Raw genomic sequence first — 17,115 nt, 5'->3', positions numbered from 1 at the left:
AGGTTTTTTATCTGGACTAAGACGATATCTTGGGACTTGACTTTCTCTTTTTTTTTCTTTTTTTACTGAAAACTGATTAGATTTTAAAAAATCGCTTACTGTCAATTAGTTTCTGAGTTTCTATCTGCTGGAGCCGCAAATGAGAAAAGCCAGGAGGCGGTGCGGTTGGTATCTGATTCCCGAAGCTGACGTGCTGTGGCCAACTACCTCCATCATGCCGCGGTTGTCCGTACTGTGAAGAACCTAAATGTAAACCGAATTGACCGTTGGCAGATGATTCAGTCAATTGCTCTAAGGATCTTAGCCAATGCGGTGGCGAATCTGAGCCTTCACTAAGCTGTCCAGCAGATACTATGGCTGGATCTAAAGCACTCCAGTCTGAAATACTGCTACGCCAAGCTGAAAAATGGTAAATAAACAGAAGAGGGAACAAGACACTAACACAGTACTAAATAGAAATTAAAAACTCTCCTAGAAGTACGGGATTGCGGACGATGAAAAAAAAATTATATGAAATTGACATGGAAAACGTTTGTCCCCAGGATAAGGATTTTTCCCAGTTCAATGCATTTTTTTTTTCCTTCGTATGATCTTTTAGGTCTTTTTTAGCTAATTTAGGATATGTTTTTTTTTAACATAGGACATTTTGTTCGAAAAAGTGTCTATCACAATCCCAGATGTGTCAAACGAATAAGAAGCGGGCTATAGCAAAAAAAAAAACGAAAAAAAAAAAAAAAACAGGTCAATAAATTATAAAGATGGTAAAACAATTTGGTATTAAAAACATAAATTGTCCATATCGAAAATCCATATAAAGGATAATAACACCAAATGAATCATTCTTTGAATAAATTAGGTCAAAACGTCATGTGAAAAAAATGAAAAAAGAGAAGGAAAGCATAATATTTACAAAAAAAAAATGATATTTTGATCCCCCCCCCCCTCCGCAAAGTATTCGAACAATAACATCTTTGTATCTCTTGAATATTTTCTCTTTATATCTCTACTCTGATTTTTTACTTGTAGTCGTCAATTACATGTTTCAGGCTATGACTCAGTTTGAGCCAAATGTTTTGATAATTTCCGAACACAGCGCACGGCAAACATCCTTTAAGTCAATGAAAGTCAGTAAAAAATTATGAAGTTTAACCTGCTAAAACGCAATTTCTTCTGCGCCACACCATTGTACCCTTTTGATTCGTGTCTGACTGTCGTACTAATTACATTTAGTGTTGACTGTTCTTTCCCTGTTCATGCCCATGACTTGGCGCAGAAGGGAAATTATGCTTTTTGGATGTTGGTGGCAATGTGTCGCGCCACTTGTTTTTTTTTTTGTTTCGCTATTTGTTGCACAAGTTCTCAAGATGACACATTACTACCAACTACACTACCTAACTGTGCCAACACACAAGAAATAGAGACTATGAGACTATGAAATCACGACTAAGCTAGCGATTTCAAAGCATCGACGGTCATCATATAAAAAAATTTCGACGACAGGGCAGGCTGTAGATCACGTCCGTACGCAACGGGGTGGGGTATGAGACCTTTGGATCGATGCCCCTATGATATCTCAAGAATGTTCAGATTGATTCTAGTAGTGATATGTTTCTTTAATGGATTTGTTACTGTGTGATACAATCAATAATAATAAAAAATAAAGGAATTATTTTAAAGTATCTTTCGAAGTCTGAAGATTGTAGCTCATTTTTAATATGCAATTTTTGAATATCCAAGATACAGGCAAAACAATTTGATATCAAAATTCAGGTCTTAACAATTTCTGGGTGTATTTCCAAGGTAAAAGTGAAAATTAATCGATATTTGAAAAAATGTATATCCAACTAGAAGACATTGTATCTTGAAACACCAAAAAGTTAAACTTAATTCACTAAACTAATTCACGAACTTTGGTTCCTTTTTTTTACAAGCCCCTATATTAAGTTTTATATCTATGAAATAATTCTGATTTCTAAATAACCTGGGCAAAAGTATAAATATAAAGAATAAATCGTTGTAAGTCCTGAGAATCAAGGGTACAAGAGTTGGTTGAAATATTAATGCCAAGGAGACTAAACAGTGATCTAAATTAGGAAAAAACAAGGATGTGTATTGAGAAAATTTACCACGTTGATAGTTTTACAACATAGGTAGCATTATTGATATATATATATATATATATATATATATATATATATATATATATATATATATATATATATATATATATATATGTATATATATATATATATATATATATATATATATATATATATATATATATATATATATGTATATATATATATATATATATATATATATATATATATATATATATATATATATATATATATATATATATATATATATATAGTTTTAAGTAGAGAAGATGAAAAACATAAATAAAGTTATGGAAATAATCTTGTCAAAGGTGTGGACGTAAGAACGAAAACAGATAAATAATAGATATTCTTAAAACAATTATTAATACTAAAACCATACACAACTTATGCTGTTAAACAGCGCAGTGTAGTTGCGGTCACATCTACAGACTGCACGCCTCCAGTTTTTATTTACAACACTGCAGACCACTAAATACATTCAGCACGCCCTCTCACAGAATATGATATTAAACAATTTGAAAAAACCACGATAAATCAAGTAAATACTATATTAGACCAAAGAACAGTAGTTAGATAAATCAATTAATAACCTACAGCATTCACTTATTTTTCAAAACAGCTAATTCTTCGATAGACCCAACGGCGACTGAAAAATCCAACCTCTTAAGTTAACACTGTCTATTATGCTGAACGAGTGTGGCTTGAAATTGGTAATAAATCACCACGCTAATGCTCCCTAGCGCTCCACAAGCTGTGGTTTGCGGAATCGCGTGATAAAAAGAACACATTTTTTTTCAGAAAACAACCTATAAACATGCTCGAAAAATGGCAGGCATGACACGGAGAAAAAACTTAATCAGACTGCCGTTTCCCGTAAAGTGAATTTCAACCCACTTGCTATTGTTAAACCTCTGTTATTACTAAGAAGAGGTAAAAGAATGGTAAGTTACAGTTACAGAATGGTAAGTTACAGATTATAGCATTAAAGCAATTGAGCATTGAGCAATCACCAGTTCATTTGATTCCAAAGCACACTTTCTCATATGATTTGAGAAATTTCAACGCATATGGATTCGTACTTTTCTAAAAAAGAACTGATAAAAATCGTCCGTAACCGGCAAAATCGTTGAAGTTTTCTGTAAAACGCAGTTAAGAGTTGGACGTTTTTCTGGGGTTTATCAGTGATTTTGGATAAAACGAAAATTGGATAAAAAGAAAATAAAGCAATTTGGAAATTTTAAAGACATTAAATTGCTGAATAAAACCAATTAAATACTTTGGCTATATTTTAACCGTCTTCAACAATATGCAGTTTAAATTCAACTCTTTAGTCTTAGCTCATACGCAGTTAAAATTCAACAATAAGTCAACAATATACAGTTTAAATTCAACTTAGATCATGGATATTTTGAAGATAAAACGTATTTTGCCATTATGGGTATATACCCGATAAGGGTGCGTATTTCGCACGCTTTTAGATGTTTAAAGCATGGTCTGTAACGTTTTGTCAATACTGCTGTTTTTATATATTTATTTTAATTGTCATATCGTTTTTCTGCGGTTTTTTAGTCTTTGGATAAAAACGAAGAACGGCTATAGCAACTTACTCTTAGACGAATCCACTAAAGTTGAATGTCCCCCAAGCGTCAACTGATTCTGGTATCTAGGAGCGTGTGTCTGTTGACCAGGCCCAGCTGTAATATTTATATTTGGGAATAGGTTCTTCAAACCATCCTGCCAATCTTTAACAGTATATGGATCCTTATCATGGCTTTGTGATCTGTTATACAACGATGGATGCGAGTGCTGGGGTCTTGTATTAGGCGGCTGAGGATAACCACTGGAAAGACCTAGTACATTCAATCCTAATAGAGAGGGTGGCTCCACTTGTCGCTGTGGAAGTGGCTGACCCATAGTTGAGCCAATTCCAAAGAGGGGACTTTGCTGAGCATTGGATGACGGAAACGGGAACAATTTGCTACCCATCATTTCTGTATAAAAGAGAAAAAATCAAATATTCCAAAGGAAAAAATGATACAAATATACTAATAGAGCTGAAACTACAAATAATTAAAATCGCCATACATTTTACAAAAAAAAACAAAACGGAAACTTGTTGCTTATGTGTTATCCCGACCACACTCAAGAAATGAAGCCGGGTTAATACTAAAGAAAACAACAAAACATAATGAAAATATAATACTTTACTAACAAAATTAAGGAAACTACAAGAAATGCTGAAATCAGGCCGCCCAGAATGCGTTATCTTAAATACCTGACCTAACCAAATTTATATACTAAGTATTTAATTAAAATATACCTGCATAGTAGTTTATCTCACTTGAGCTAAGACAATTATCTCCGAATGCAGACAAGAAACCGGTTTTAAACAGATCAAACTTCTTGAATGTGGTCGGGATACAAGTAAGTGGAATGGGATAGAATAGTACTTTATTATCAAGCAAACTCTCGCAAGTACACAAACATAAGTACATAAGCAAAACAAGTAAAAGTCAGTAATATAAGCAAGATGAATAAAAATGAGGGCATAAGTAAAAACATAAATACATTATAAAAAACATACAGCAAGGAATCCAACTGGCCTGTCAAATAAAAATGAAGCAAAAAAAAAATAAACATTAACAATTCAAATTACACATTAACGTGATGCATTACAAATTTCATTTATTTATGATTTCAAAATGACGTTGGCACAAAACTATTTCTGTTTTTTGCTCAGTTCTTGCATTAATAGGATTCAAAACCGGGATTTTTTGTGCTTTTGATCAGGGTAAACGCGCCTTTGGAGAGCAATAAGGGACAGGGAGTATACATTGAAAGCGTGGGTTCCGACGAAGATTATTTCCAAAATAGGTACAAAGAGTAACACGTCAGGCTGCCAAGGGAGGGAGGCGGAATTCCTTCAGGAGAAGAATGTGAGGCACTTTGCCCTGACCGTAAATAATTTTCAGGGATCTCTTCTGGATAATTTCTAGTCTATCGAACTGATCCACCGTAAGTCCGAAATGCCACACCGGGCAAGAATACTCAAGCTGTGAACGGATAAATGATACATAAAGGCAAAAGACATGTGCGTTTGGGCATGAAAATTCAGCAAATAGCTTAAGGAGAGACAGAAATGTACTAGCCTGTTTAACAATAAAGCAAATGTGGGCCTCCCATTTCAAATCACTAGTCAGTGCGACCCCTAAGAGTTTAGTTTTTGCTGTAATTATTACACTAGGTATTGGCGTTATAAATGATGGATTTGATTAAGTAAACTAAAGGTCATAATATGAGATTATGGGAGTTTACAATAAAGCACATGGGTCCTACCGTTTGGAATTCGATTCCTGGGGGGATTCAAAGTGCGGTAAGTCTACCCCATTTCAAGGCACACCTGAAGAAACACTTTTTGACAGACCAGCGTTGAAAAAAAGTGTTTGTTATAGTGATTGGAAGTTGTGAGACGACAGCATGTTTTTTTTTTTTTTTCTCTCTCTCTCCCTTTCAGTGTTTTTTTTTCTCTTTTTAAAGTAGTACAGATGACGTTGATTTGAAGTAAGAAATCACTTTGACTGGTTTTACAGGCCCATTTGGGCTTTCCTGCAGTCGAAGGATTGTGGACTTGGATTTTCGTACCGGAAACTTGGACAGAAACAGTGCAAAAGCATAATGAAGGGAAAAAGATGGTTAGTCACAAAAAGAAAAAGACCAATAACAAAGAAGCTTTTCTTTGTTAAAGATCAGACGAGGAGAGTCTCTTCAATTGGCTATTTATAAATTTTTTAATAAAACAAGAGCTAAGAGCTCATATGGCACTTGTGACGAGAGATCGGATCCGGTCCGGTTATGTCAATCACGCATCAAGAACTTGTGCTTATTCTCGAACTTGCCAAAGCACTAAAAATCCCCCCAACTCCCCCAAAGAGATCGGATCTGGTCCGGTTATGTCAATCATGTATCTAGAACTTGTGCTTATTCTTCCCATCAAGTTTCATCCCGATCTCTCCACTCTAAGCGTTTTCCAAGATTTCCGGTTTCAAAGATATCCGTTTCTCCCCTCCACCCCCTAATGTCCCCGGATCCGATGCGACTTGAAAATGGAGCATCTGAGACATGATATCTTTCTATATATCACGCTTCATTAAGATCCGATCACCCATTCGTGAGATAAACATACCTCAATTTTCACGATTCGGATCTAGTTTCGGATCTTCTTCATGTAAAAATTGGGATGATCCAGAATTGGAACCCAAAACTTTTCGCACCCTAAGCAAGAATCATACCGCTAGACCAGCAAGCCACACTTAAGAACAACAATAATTTGTTTTATCGGTAAATAAAATTCTTCTCAACTATCTCGTTCGCTCGCTCACCCCCCCCCCCAGATGGTCGAATCGGGGAAGCAACTATTTCTAATTTAATCTGGTCTGGTCCCTGATACGCCTGCCAACTTCCATCGTCCTAGCTTATTTGGAAGTTCCCGAACTAGCAAAACCAGAGCAGACAGACAGACAGAAATTGCGATTGCTATGTCACTTGGTAAATACCAAGTGCCGTAAAAAAGACTAACTTACTTAACAGGTGGATATTACAAAGACTTTAGAAGGGGCAACTTACTTTCTGTCTCTGTCTTAAAGATACATTCCCCGAATTCATAAAAAAAAAAATATATATATATATATGTAAAAAACAAAAAAAAATGCCACATGGATTTTACATGAGAGTTAAGGGCATGCGATTAGTATACCTCAAAGGATCGTCCTATCCCGTCCATTATAAACTTTTTAGTATTTAGAATTGACTGGGTGGTCTTGCCCTAACTTTTAAAACTTGAATAACAGATACTAAAAAACGACATAAAACTATAAGGCGATACCTAATTTCCCGGAAATCTTAGAAAAACCATTAAATTTCTCTCATTTTGGGCAGGTGATAGGGATATCAGTATAAATTAAAATTATTTACATCATCACAACGTGTGAATTTAGTTTTAGTCATTAAATAATTTTCTTTTTATATTTCTGGAAAGGGCAGTCCCTAAAAATGTCCTAGCATACCTGCAAGGAAAACTCTAAGAGTAGCTCAAAGAAAATATCACTTAGGCAACTTGGCAGCTTTGGTAGTCCCGCTATTAATACCCTCTTTAAAAAGTTTACAAGTTTCATAGTAACACCGAAGTTCCTCAATATCTCTCGATAATTTTCTAGTCCCTTGCACAGCTTAGATACCAATATACAGTTGTGAAAACTCCTATCTTGCCCATGAGAAGCTTTTGGTACAGAGCTCTGAACTTGGCGCCTCCTCCAAGTTCGCGCTCCGGCGCGTGAATCGCACTACAGCATCGTAGGCGGGAACGCAATTTTGTTTTGTTGCAAACACAGCTTAGATATCAATATTGGTTATCTAAGCTGTGCTGCCAGTTTCCTGTCTCCAGCCGCTAGCATCGCTATTCCAAAAATTAATCGAGTTTTCATAACTGTATTGGTATCTAAGCTGTGGTCCCTTGGGAGAATTGGTTAATGGATTATTTGTCTCTGAAAGAGTCAGCCGACAACACAGGAAGGCTGAGACTTGGGAAACGGTTTTAAGGTACCGCATAGCATTAAGAGACGATTCAATCTTTTCTCCTTTCTGCTCTCTCTCTCTCTTTCATTCGCAATAAAAGACATTAGACATCCAAATGACTGACGAAATGAACATTGTACATTTCCTTTTGATGAGTTGCGCTGTTTTCTAAGGCAGAATAAGAAGAGGAACAAAGAGAGACACATTTAAAAAGTAATTAATACAAAAAGTAAAGACAGTGAGAGAGAGAGAGAGAGAGAGAGAGAGAGGAGAGAGAGAGAGAGAGAGAGAGAGAGAGAGAGAGAGAGAGAGAGAGAGAGAGAGAGAGAGAGAGAGAGAGAGAGAGAGAGAGAAGAGAGAGAGAGAGAGAGAGAGAGAGAGAGAGAGAGAGGAGAGAGAGAGAGAGAGAGAGAGAGAGAGAGAGAGGAGAGAGAGAGAGAGAGAGAGAGAGAGAGAGAGAGAGAGAGAGAGAGAGAGAGAGAGAGAGAGAGAGAGAGAGAGAGAGAGAGGAGAGGGAGGGAGAGGGAGAGGGGAGAGGGAGAGAGAGAGAGAGAGAGAGAGAGAGAGAGAGGGGAGATGGATAGACGAGAGAGGAAAAAATAAGAGCTTACCTGAATTCTGATTTTTTCCAAGGGGAACGTTTCCAAGCGTCAGCCCCAAGGGGTGGGTAATAAAACCTGGTGGATTGAAACCAGGAGGCGGAAGGCGACTCCTCAGCTGTTGAGTGGCACCAAGAATACTTTGCGGTGGCATATTAGAATAGCTTGACTGTTTACTCTTCTGCACTATATTTTCCTTTTCTACCAGCTCAGCCAGGGCTTTCTGTGTCTCATGGAAAGGATCAAATCCTAAATCGTCATCTGGCTTCAATTCTGGACCGGACAAGGGATCTGGTGTATTTGACTCCCTTGCTACTAAATTCCAATCTGCATTACTGGCTACTGATAGAGAATCAGAAATACCACTATCTTCAGAGCCATTGGATGACCAGCCTATAGCAAAAAAGGCAATGAACAATCCAATTTAAATCGCTTAAACTGAATGCCTATCTCATAATTTGGGACTTGTTGTCACAAAAGAGCGTAGAAAAGATTGATCACAACACAATTTTAAACGTAGCTCACTACGTCAAAGTTTGAGTTGAACTCCACTTCTAATTATGCGTAATCTTTTTCAATTAAAATTATATTAGTGAAGTGATTCGAAATTTATCCACCAAGTAACTCCCTATTGTATGAAAAAAGAATTTTATCTCGTTTTGTTATCATGCCAGAAACATTAGGAAAGCACAAATTTCCTTGCGTTTTGCCCACAATGCCTTGCATAACCCTCGTACTACTTCTCTTTTCCCTAGTGATCATTTACCCCCCTGTACTCGCCCCCCCACGTTATGTTTCAAGAAAAATCCCTCTTCTTGCCCCAATAAGTTTCCACTGAAAGATATAGAAGAACAGTCATTCTTCACATACTTGAAATTTTAAATCAATACCCCCCCCCCCCATTCTGTTTCACTTTTGACCTTGTCTTTGCCACAATCCTTTCATTGATTGTAGATATTTTATTATAACATCGATTTTGACTTGATTTTAAGTTTCTTTTATTGTTATTTTGCAGTATTTGACTTAGAATGCAAAATTTGGCAATGTTGCTCTTTTAGCCTGTGATTTTGTTTTACCCCCCACCCTTTCTATTTTTGTTTTTGCCATTAATTGAACTTGGACCTTTTTTCTTTTTCATTTGCATTAAATTTTTTCGACCATTCTTATGCTTGATTGGTGTTTCTTCTACTTTTGCTCTGTTCTTTGTTTTGCTTTTTCTTTATGGACATGTGAAGCGAATTCGGCTCTATTAGAGCTTGTGATAGCCTTTTTGAAAATAAATATTACCTTATTATGTTAACAATCATTAATCCTCAACATTAACTTTGACAGGATCAACAGTCACATTTTGGTCAAATTAGAATGACCAATATCGTTCTAAAATCCTGGCCGAGTGGATTGGTGCGCTGGATTCAGGATCCTTTGTCTGAGAGGACGCATGTTCGAATCCCAGCGTACCCAATTGTTTAGTTTGGGACGGGGGTCAGTGGCGTGACTCTGTAAGCTCAGTCAGAGTTGACCCAGCTCTAAATGGGTACCTGGAGAAATCTGGGGAAGGTAAACAGGAAGAGTGTGCGAAAGCACAGGATGGTTGGCCCCCAGCCCCCCATTGCACACCCTGGCTGAAGGGCCAAGAAACAGAGATCAGCACCGCCAGTAGGGACTGTAAAGTCTAATGCCGTATCCTTTACCTTTTTCATTACCTTTTATCATTCTAAAAATGATGTAAAGGCGAAAAATTTATTTGCTTGAATGGAAAAAAAAATCCGCGAAAGTTTAGAATTCAGGACAAACTTGAAGTTAGTAGCTAAGTTTCGGTGGTTGAAAACCATAAGAAAATATTTTCCTTGACATAACCATATCACCAACCGGTAATTACGTACGTATCAAAGCTCGGAGATGGAGGTACAGTGGCCGTATCACCAACCGGTAATTACGTACGTATCAAAGCATGGGGATGGAGGTACAGTGGCCGTATCACCAACCGGTAATTACGTACGTATCAAAGCACAGGGATGGAGGTAGAGTGGCAGTATCACCAACAGGTAACTACGTACGTATCAAAGCACGGGGATGGAGGTAAAGTGGCCGTATCATCATCCGGTAATTATGTACGTATCATAGCTCGGCGATGGAGGTACACTGGCCGTAGCCTTAGAATGGAGGACAAGCCAATCCCCTAGCCATCCCTGGAATGACGACGAGTTGAATTCTCCAAATGAGGTAGACCTTAAAACACGTTAAGGCGGAAATAGGACAATAACCTACATTGTCTGAATGCTTCACTCCTACCAAAAAATGAAAACATCAAAACAAGTGCTCTTACGGACTCTGTGGATACAACTGGTACCCTTATTGACACCAAGGTCAAAGGCAAAGGCGCTTTAGCCCAAAAGTAAATCCCCAATTTATCAGGATTTGCAAGGCTTAGATGTCAATCTTAAGCTAATCTGCAAGGTAAGAAAAAAAATATCGTGGTTCCTAAATAACTTCAGCCAAAAGATTAGTATTCGTCTTTGAATACAATACTAATAACCTGTCGAAGTAAACACTACTAAGAAAGAAATTAGAGCCTAGCCTCACTTCATTTGGAGAAGTATATTTGTTCTGACGAAATATGGTTAATATTGAAGTAATGTGATGAAATGTTGAATAATAGTAGCATAAGCAACACTCGATGGGGATAATAGCAGCGAACTTCATGACAAACATCTTTGTTTCTCTTCTTCTTTCTTGTCACCTTCATTTTATACAGTACGAACAGGGTCGTATTCAGGATTTTTTTTTCGGGAGAGGGGGTCTACAAAAGGATTTTGTGGGGGGAGAGGGTACATCCAACATTTGTTTATATTTACTTATGTTACGTTTGCGCGAGTCGGCAAACAATTGGGGGGAGGGGTTATCACATTATTAAATATATTTGCAAGTTATCAAATATTTTGCAAAATAGGGAAAATCCAACATAATTCGGATAAGCAGTATAACTAACATTAGACATAATTGTCGATTCATATATTCAAGCTAAAAGCAAATGCATATTTAAAGAATAGATGGCACTTAATTATTCTGTCAATTCATATTTATTCAAGCTAAAACCGACGTAACAGTAGAAATATTGTGCAGAACGTAACAAAAAACAAATAAGGAGAGTAGCTAGCACTAGAGATTATGTCAAATACGATAATGTGATAAAATGTTGAATTATTGTACAATACAATTAATGTATTAATGTAATAAAATATTGAATTAATGTAATACAATATTGAAATACAATATTGTAATTACAATATTGTAATACAATATTGAATTAATGTAATACAATATTGAATTAATACAATACAATATTGAATTAATGTAATAAAATGTCGAACTACAGTAGCAAAAAAACAACATTCGATGGGATAATAGCAGCCTACCTCATATTTGGAGGAAAAAAGTGAAAATAACTTGAACATTTAGAAGAAATGTGATGGTTTTCTAGAAAGACAGCCTTCTCTTCAAATAAACATTCAATTTTGCTAGGCATACGCTTGGACTGCTATGAATCCTAAGATTTTCCTTGAAATTTGCCAATTTAATCTCTACTCTTTACGCAAAGGATTGCATTATACGATAAGCTTTATTAGCCAAAATAGCAAACACCAGTGAAGATAGGTTATTTATACAGTGAAGTGAATTAATTAAATCAAATACTTCGTAAACACTTATCACTAAAATACTGAGTAAACTAAGGGACGAAAGACTTACCAAATCTATCGTATTATACGACCCTTTCAAAGGCTCAATTGGTTACCTTTAATATTTTTACAGCTTAATACTCAACACAAGGAGCATATAGTTTAAATAACAAATTAAAACTTAGAATTTGAGCGAATACGCAGTTCAATGGTTGAAGAAAAAATCCTTATTAGAACATATCCACAGACACATCCTTATTTAAAACTATTATATTAAGTTGCTACTATTTTTACTTTTCAAAGATATTTTAAATTATATCTTGATATATTTTTTTATTTGTTTTTTCTTAATCAGCAACCGTACGCATATCATCTTTATTTAATTCTGAAAAAAAGTTCATCGATCACAACTTGGATTATGACAGAATAGAACAAGAAATATTGTCACGGTCACGGTTACGGTCATACCACAGTCCGGAAGCAATCAATGGCCAATAGTCCAGGTCATTAAGGAGAGCCAACTTACCAAATGCATGAGTTGGATGTATTGTTAAGTGTAACATGAGTGTCAACTTTTCGATCCAGTTATATCTTAATTGAAGATTCAAGGACCAAGTTGAAATTTTCTGGGAAATTTTTTTCGAGGGAGAGGGAGGCAAGGGGTTTTTTTTTTTTTCACTATCATGCCTGTTGCATAATTGCATGCTCTTTGGATAATCTTAGAATAATTTTTAATTATTTTTTTCTAGATCCCAATTTTTTACAACTTTAAATTAGATACTAGGAGCCAGGGGCTTAGAATTTAAATTAAGACACGAAATTTGACAAAATCTACGGTCCAGTGTAGGAAGAAAAGACCCTTTAAGACTACAAAGTTACCCCCTTTGGCCTAAGGCAAAACTTAACACAGATAACTTGCCCTACGGCAGAAAAGGGGCTACTAAGTAGTGACCCCTTTAAGTTAATACTATTTTTACTGTTCAAAGCACAGATTAAACGACATGACAATGATAATTTCGTACGATAGTCCATCTGCTGAATCATCAGTCAGTAGTACCAAAATTTAAAAGATAGAAAGCTTTCCTGTAAAAGTAAAATAAAAAGTGTGCTTTAGATTCATTGGCTTACATATGTGACGCATAACCCTGATCGTATAAAACCAGCTTTGATTTCAAACCTGTGTGAAATTTTCGGCCAATAGAAAGAACGAACAGTCGAATTCCACCTGATTAACTCTTTTATGTGATATTTTAAACCAGTAGAAAGAACGAAACGCTTTTAGGTCACGAGATTTCTGCACAAATAGTCCCTATATTTCTTTCCAGTTTAAACCAAGTTAAGGGTCTACCTGCATCGTATGTGTGTGAGAGGTGAATTATAGAAGAAAAAGAAGAAAATCCTACCTGGAGGGACCGTTGTAACTGCCTTCGAGTTGTGAAACGTTGCAGATGAAAAGAAACTTTTCGATTGTTGTCTTTGACCCTGACTCTCATGTCGGTCTGTAGAAAATGGTATATCAACTGCTTCCGATGTGGGCATTCGACTTGGTGAATTTACAGGACTATCGCTATACTTTGGGGATGGTACTTCACGCGCTGTTTCCTATAAAAACGCAAAGAAGTAGAATGAGAACAAAAATAAAAGGTAGAGAGAACGAAGAACGAAGAAATTAATGAAAGCGAAGGAAACGTTTAGTATCATATTGGCCCTTTGGAAATCAATTAGAATTAAGTCCCTTTCCACAAATGATTTCTTTTGAGGACGGAACGGATAAATTCAAAGGCCGCAGAAGAGGTAAACGGAATAAAAAACATAAAATACAGACATATAGCAAAAATCTTAGGTAAGAAGTAATCATCTACATTAAGCGATTGAGCTTCATTCTGAACATTTTCAAGATATTGAAGTACCAAAGACAATGAAAATAAAATATGATCGTTTAAATTGGTTCAGCGCAAATACACATCCATACATATCTTAAAAATTTTTTAAATTAAAACTAAATTTTTAATGAAAAGACCTCGATTTTCGAAGTCAGCAGTTTATGGTAGTAAAGGGCGCCAAACCAAATAAAAAAGAATCGTGGGTGGAAAATTGACAAAAAAAAAACAACCATGGCAACCATATTCTTGTAGAAGGATCTTTGAATTTTTTCCAATCGGTCCGCCATTTTTTTTTTTTTAAGACGCTTCACATTTTTCAGATAGGTTTTATATGAACAAGACTTGTTGAAAATGGACTAAACAATTGAACTTTGAAACTAAATTTGACACACTAAATAGGCCGATTTCAAATCACTTTAAGACAGAGAGTGATATAACTAGCAAAGGTCAAAAACAGTCTTTATCACCCTTCTCAATCCATCACAGGCTTTTTGATAGCCAAAAGACGAAACTCTTGCCAATTATAACTATAAATTAATATCTAAAACATGTAACATAGCCATACAAATCAATATAGTTGTTCCTCTGACTCGCTCCTCAGATTTTCTACAATTTTACGTATTTAAACATATTCAAGCTGTTCAATATCATCTGTACTTTCAAGCCTCCTCATGTTACTAGGGTTTAGGGCTCTAGACCTTAGCATTTTCTTAGATTCTTTAGAAACAGACAGCCTGCAAAGAACGAAACTTCAAAGGAAGAAGATAGACTGTAATTCAATGCGCTATAAGATAGAGAAATTTCATTAAGAGAATTTAAAAATACTCTCCTAAAAATATACAGTATGACCCTTATCATTTCTAATTGGGCTGATCAAGAGTGACAGTAAATTCCCTGAAGTCAACATGGCAACCCAGGATGAAAAAGAGCCAATTTCATACTTTTGGTTCGACCCCCTCTCTCTGCTTCAAGAAAAACTGTAAACTTGTGGTCAATAAAATGAATCCCCCGCCCCCTCCCCAAAAAAAAGTGAAAGCATATGATTTTTTTTTCAATCTTACTGTTCGTGTAATCCTTTTTTTTCTTTTTTTTTTACTGGGCTACCGAAAATGCCATGATACCAAGTTGTTTGTATTAGTTCCAGTGTAAACTTATCGTTGCCTGTTCGAATTTTGCCAGTTTTATTTGGATTGTCAAAGAAGGCCAGTACAGAAAGTCTCAGATGCGTAGCTTAAAAATTACAAGAGTACGTTTCACCATGCTTAGATTACTTATCCCTGGGCATCTTAAGTTCATTAAAAGCGTCATAGGTTACAGGGGTTAAACAGAATAAACGTAATGGGTGTCAAAATGACTTACATCCCTTAACCCTTCAATACTAGGACAAAGGGAAGGTTAATGAAATCACACTCCTTTTTGATAGATCCTTTTGATCATTAATTGATTTAACAATGAATTGCTTGGGCATAGACTACCTAGGGCTAGACATACAAGGGAGTTACGACTAGTGTAGGGCGAGCAGTACTCGCCCTTGGGTCCATACCATTGTCTCTATGTCAGAATTCGACGTTGCCACTTCTTCAGGAGCTATGGTTTCACAGTCAACAGCTAAAGATATAGTGGAAGATGTCACAGAACTCGAGTTCGATTGAGCATCTTGAACAGAATTAGACTCAATGGGAGACCGGGAAGTGGACCTAAAACGATTTTCTTGGAATCCAGACTTTGGCTCAAGCTTCTCACGATTCTTATTGCTAAAACAAAAGAAAAAATAGATAATTTGCCTTCAACTCAAAGAACATTTCCATATTATGAATAAAAAATACCTACTCCTAGGCTGACTGTATGACTGCTATAGTAAAGAAATTTTATAAAAGAGCAGGTTTTTCAGCGAGAAAACGTATTGAAGGGACATGTAGTCAATCCTTTGGACCAGATGTTCAGAATTCAAAATTTTCCGCGGATTTTTAGATTAAAAAAAGAAAATAATATAGTTAGCATGGTGTCTAAGCCCCCCAGTGCACACCTGGATGATTTTGTGGGAGAATGAATCAGCTGAGCTCGAATACACCGCCTGGAGCTAGTCTTATTGTTGTGGATGAGTTGAACTTTAACCTGCTATATTTGTCTAGTCATACTGTTTATTTTTTAAATATTATTGTATTGCACGATCTATAGCTGCTTGTGAGTGTACCCACGATAATTACTGGATTGAGTGCAATCCTTATTGATAATAGTTTCGTTCGTTCTGCGGATCTAAAGCTTTGAATGCTGATGTCATGGCTTTTCCTGGTTTTGACCATCTTCTATTGGTGAGTATTATGAAGTGTCAGTTTCACAGATCTATAAAAAAAAAAAAAAAAAAAAAAAAAAAAAAAAAAAAGCGAGAAATCGTACTGGAAGGACATGCAGGCAATCCTTTGAACTAATGTTCTGATTTCCAACTCTTCCCACGTTGGACTTCAGGCTATAGTGATCGTGTTTCGTTAAACCATTCCGAAAAAAATCGTTAGTAACCTCGAACTCCCTCTGGCTCTTCTTCTTTTAGCAGAGCCCATTAAAAACTTAAGGAGCCTCGGACTGAATCCATGTTTCAGCAAAATTCCATGAAGTCTGGTTAAGAAAAACTAGCCTAGTCTCAATGACACCAGTCTATGGCGAAGAGCTCCAGCGGTCAGTCCCACAGATGGCAGGTTTTTCATGTTAAGTGTTCATAATTGTCATGATCATTGCTCCTCACGCCATGCTGAAGTTGTTTACAAAATCTCTTAAAATTTCTTCATTGTCATCAATTGGAGATAAATCATAGATCTTAGGATCCATGTAAGAAAACCCGATAATTGTGATAGAAAAACAAAAATCACGATGGAAATAAATACGAAGAGGAGATGATTCAGAGCAATACTGGAAAAGTAAAGATTGAGAAAAATTAAAAGGAGAGGATAAAATCAATAGATTCTTATTAAAAAAGAATTGTATTAAAAGAACGATTTAAATTAATATAGAGAGGGATAAAATTCTAGAGAGAAATAGCAACCATTATGTCTGATTTTACATCTTTCCGCAGCAAATACGAGAAAAAATTACTTTTCGACTGCAAAATTGACATAGGTTTTTCAAACTTATTTTTCAGAAGACGCTGTTCAAAAGTTTGCCTATAACAGCATAATTAAATGTTGCTTAAATTTATATCATAATTAAATTACATAAACCATCTTTTTCAAATTATTCACCTGTAAATAATCCATTTTTAAAAAGTTGT

At 35.9% G+C, this 17,115-nt stretch overlaps 1 protein-coding gene across 2 annotated transcripts in view; it reads right to left on the bottom strand.

The window, feature by feature from the left end:
• Positions 1-17,115, bottom strand: part of LOC136032664 (CCR4-NOT transcription complex subunit 4-like) — a 55,890-nt gene that overhangs the window by 7,847 nt on the left and 30,928 nt on the right. For both annotated transcript variants that reach the window (XM_065712952.1, XM_065712951.1), the window contains 5 exons: positions 15,397-15,607; positions 13,374-13,572; positions 8,306-8,686; positions 3,731-4,114; positions 100-399 (listed from right to left, as the gene is read on the bottom strand). In XM_065712952.1, the coding sequence (XP_065569024.1) occupies positions 100-399; positions 3,731-4,114; positions 8,306-8,686; positions 13,374-13,572; positions 15,397-15,607 (1,475 nt within the window). The remainder of the gene's footprint in view (positions 1-99; positions 400-3,730; positions 4,115-8,305; positions 8,687-13,373; positions 13,573-15,396; positions 15,608-17,115) is intronic.

This window comes from Artemia franciscana, chromosome 11, assembly GCF_032884065.1.
Source record: "Artemia franciscana chromosome 11, ASM3288406v1, whole genome shotgun sequence".
Classification (NCBI taxonomy): Eukaryota; Metazoa; Arthropoda; class Branchiopoda; order Anostraca; family Artemiidae; genus Artemia; species Artemia franciscana.
The sequence above is the reverse complement of the archived record's forward strand: the minus strand, read 5'-3'. Positions and strand labels throughout refer to the sequence as shown.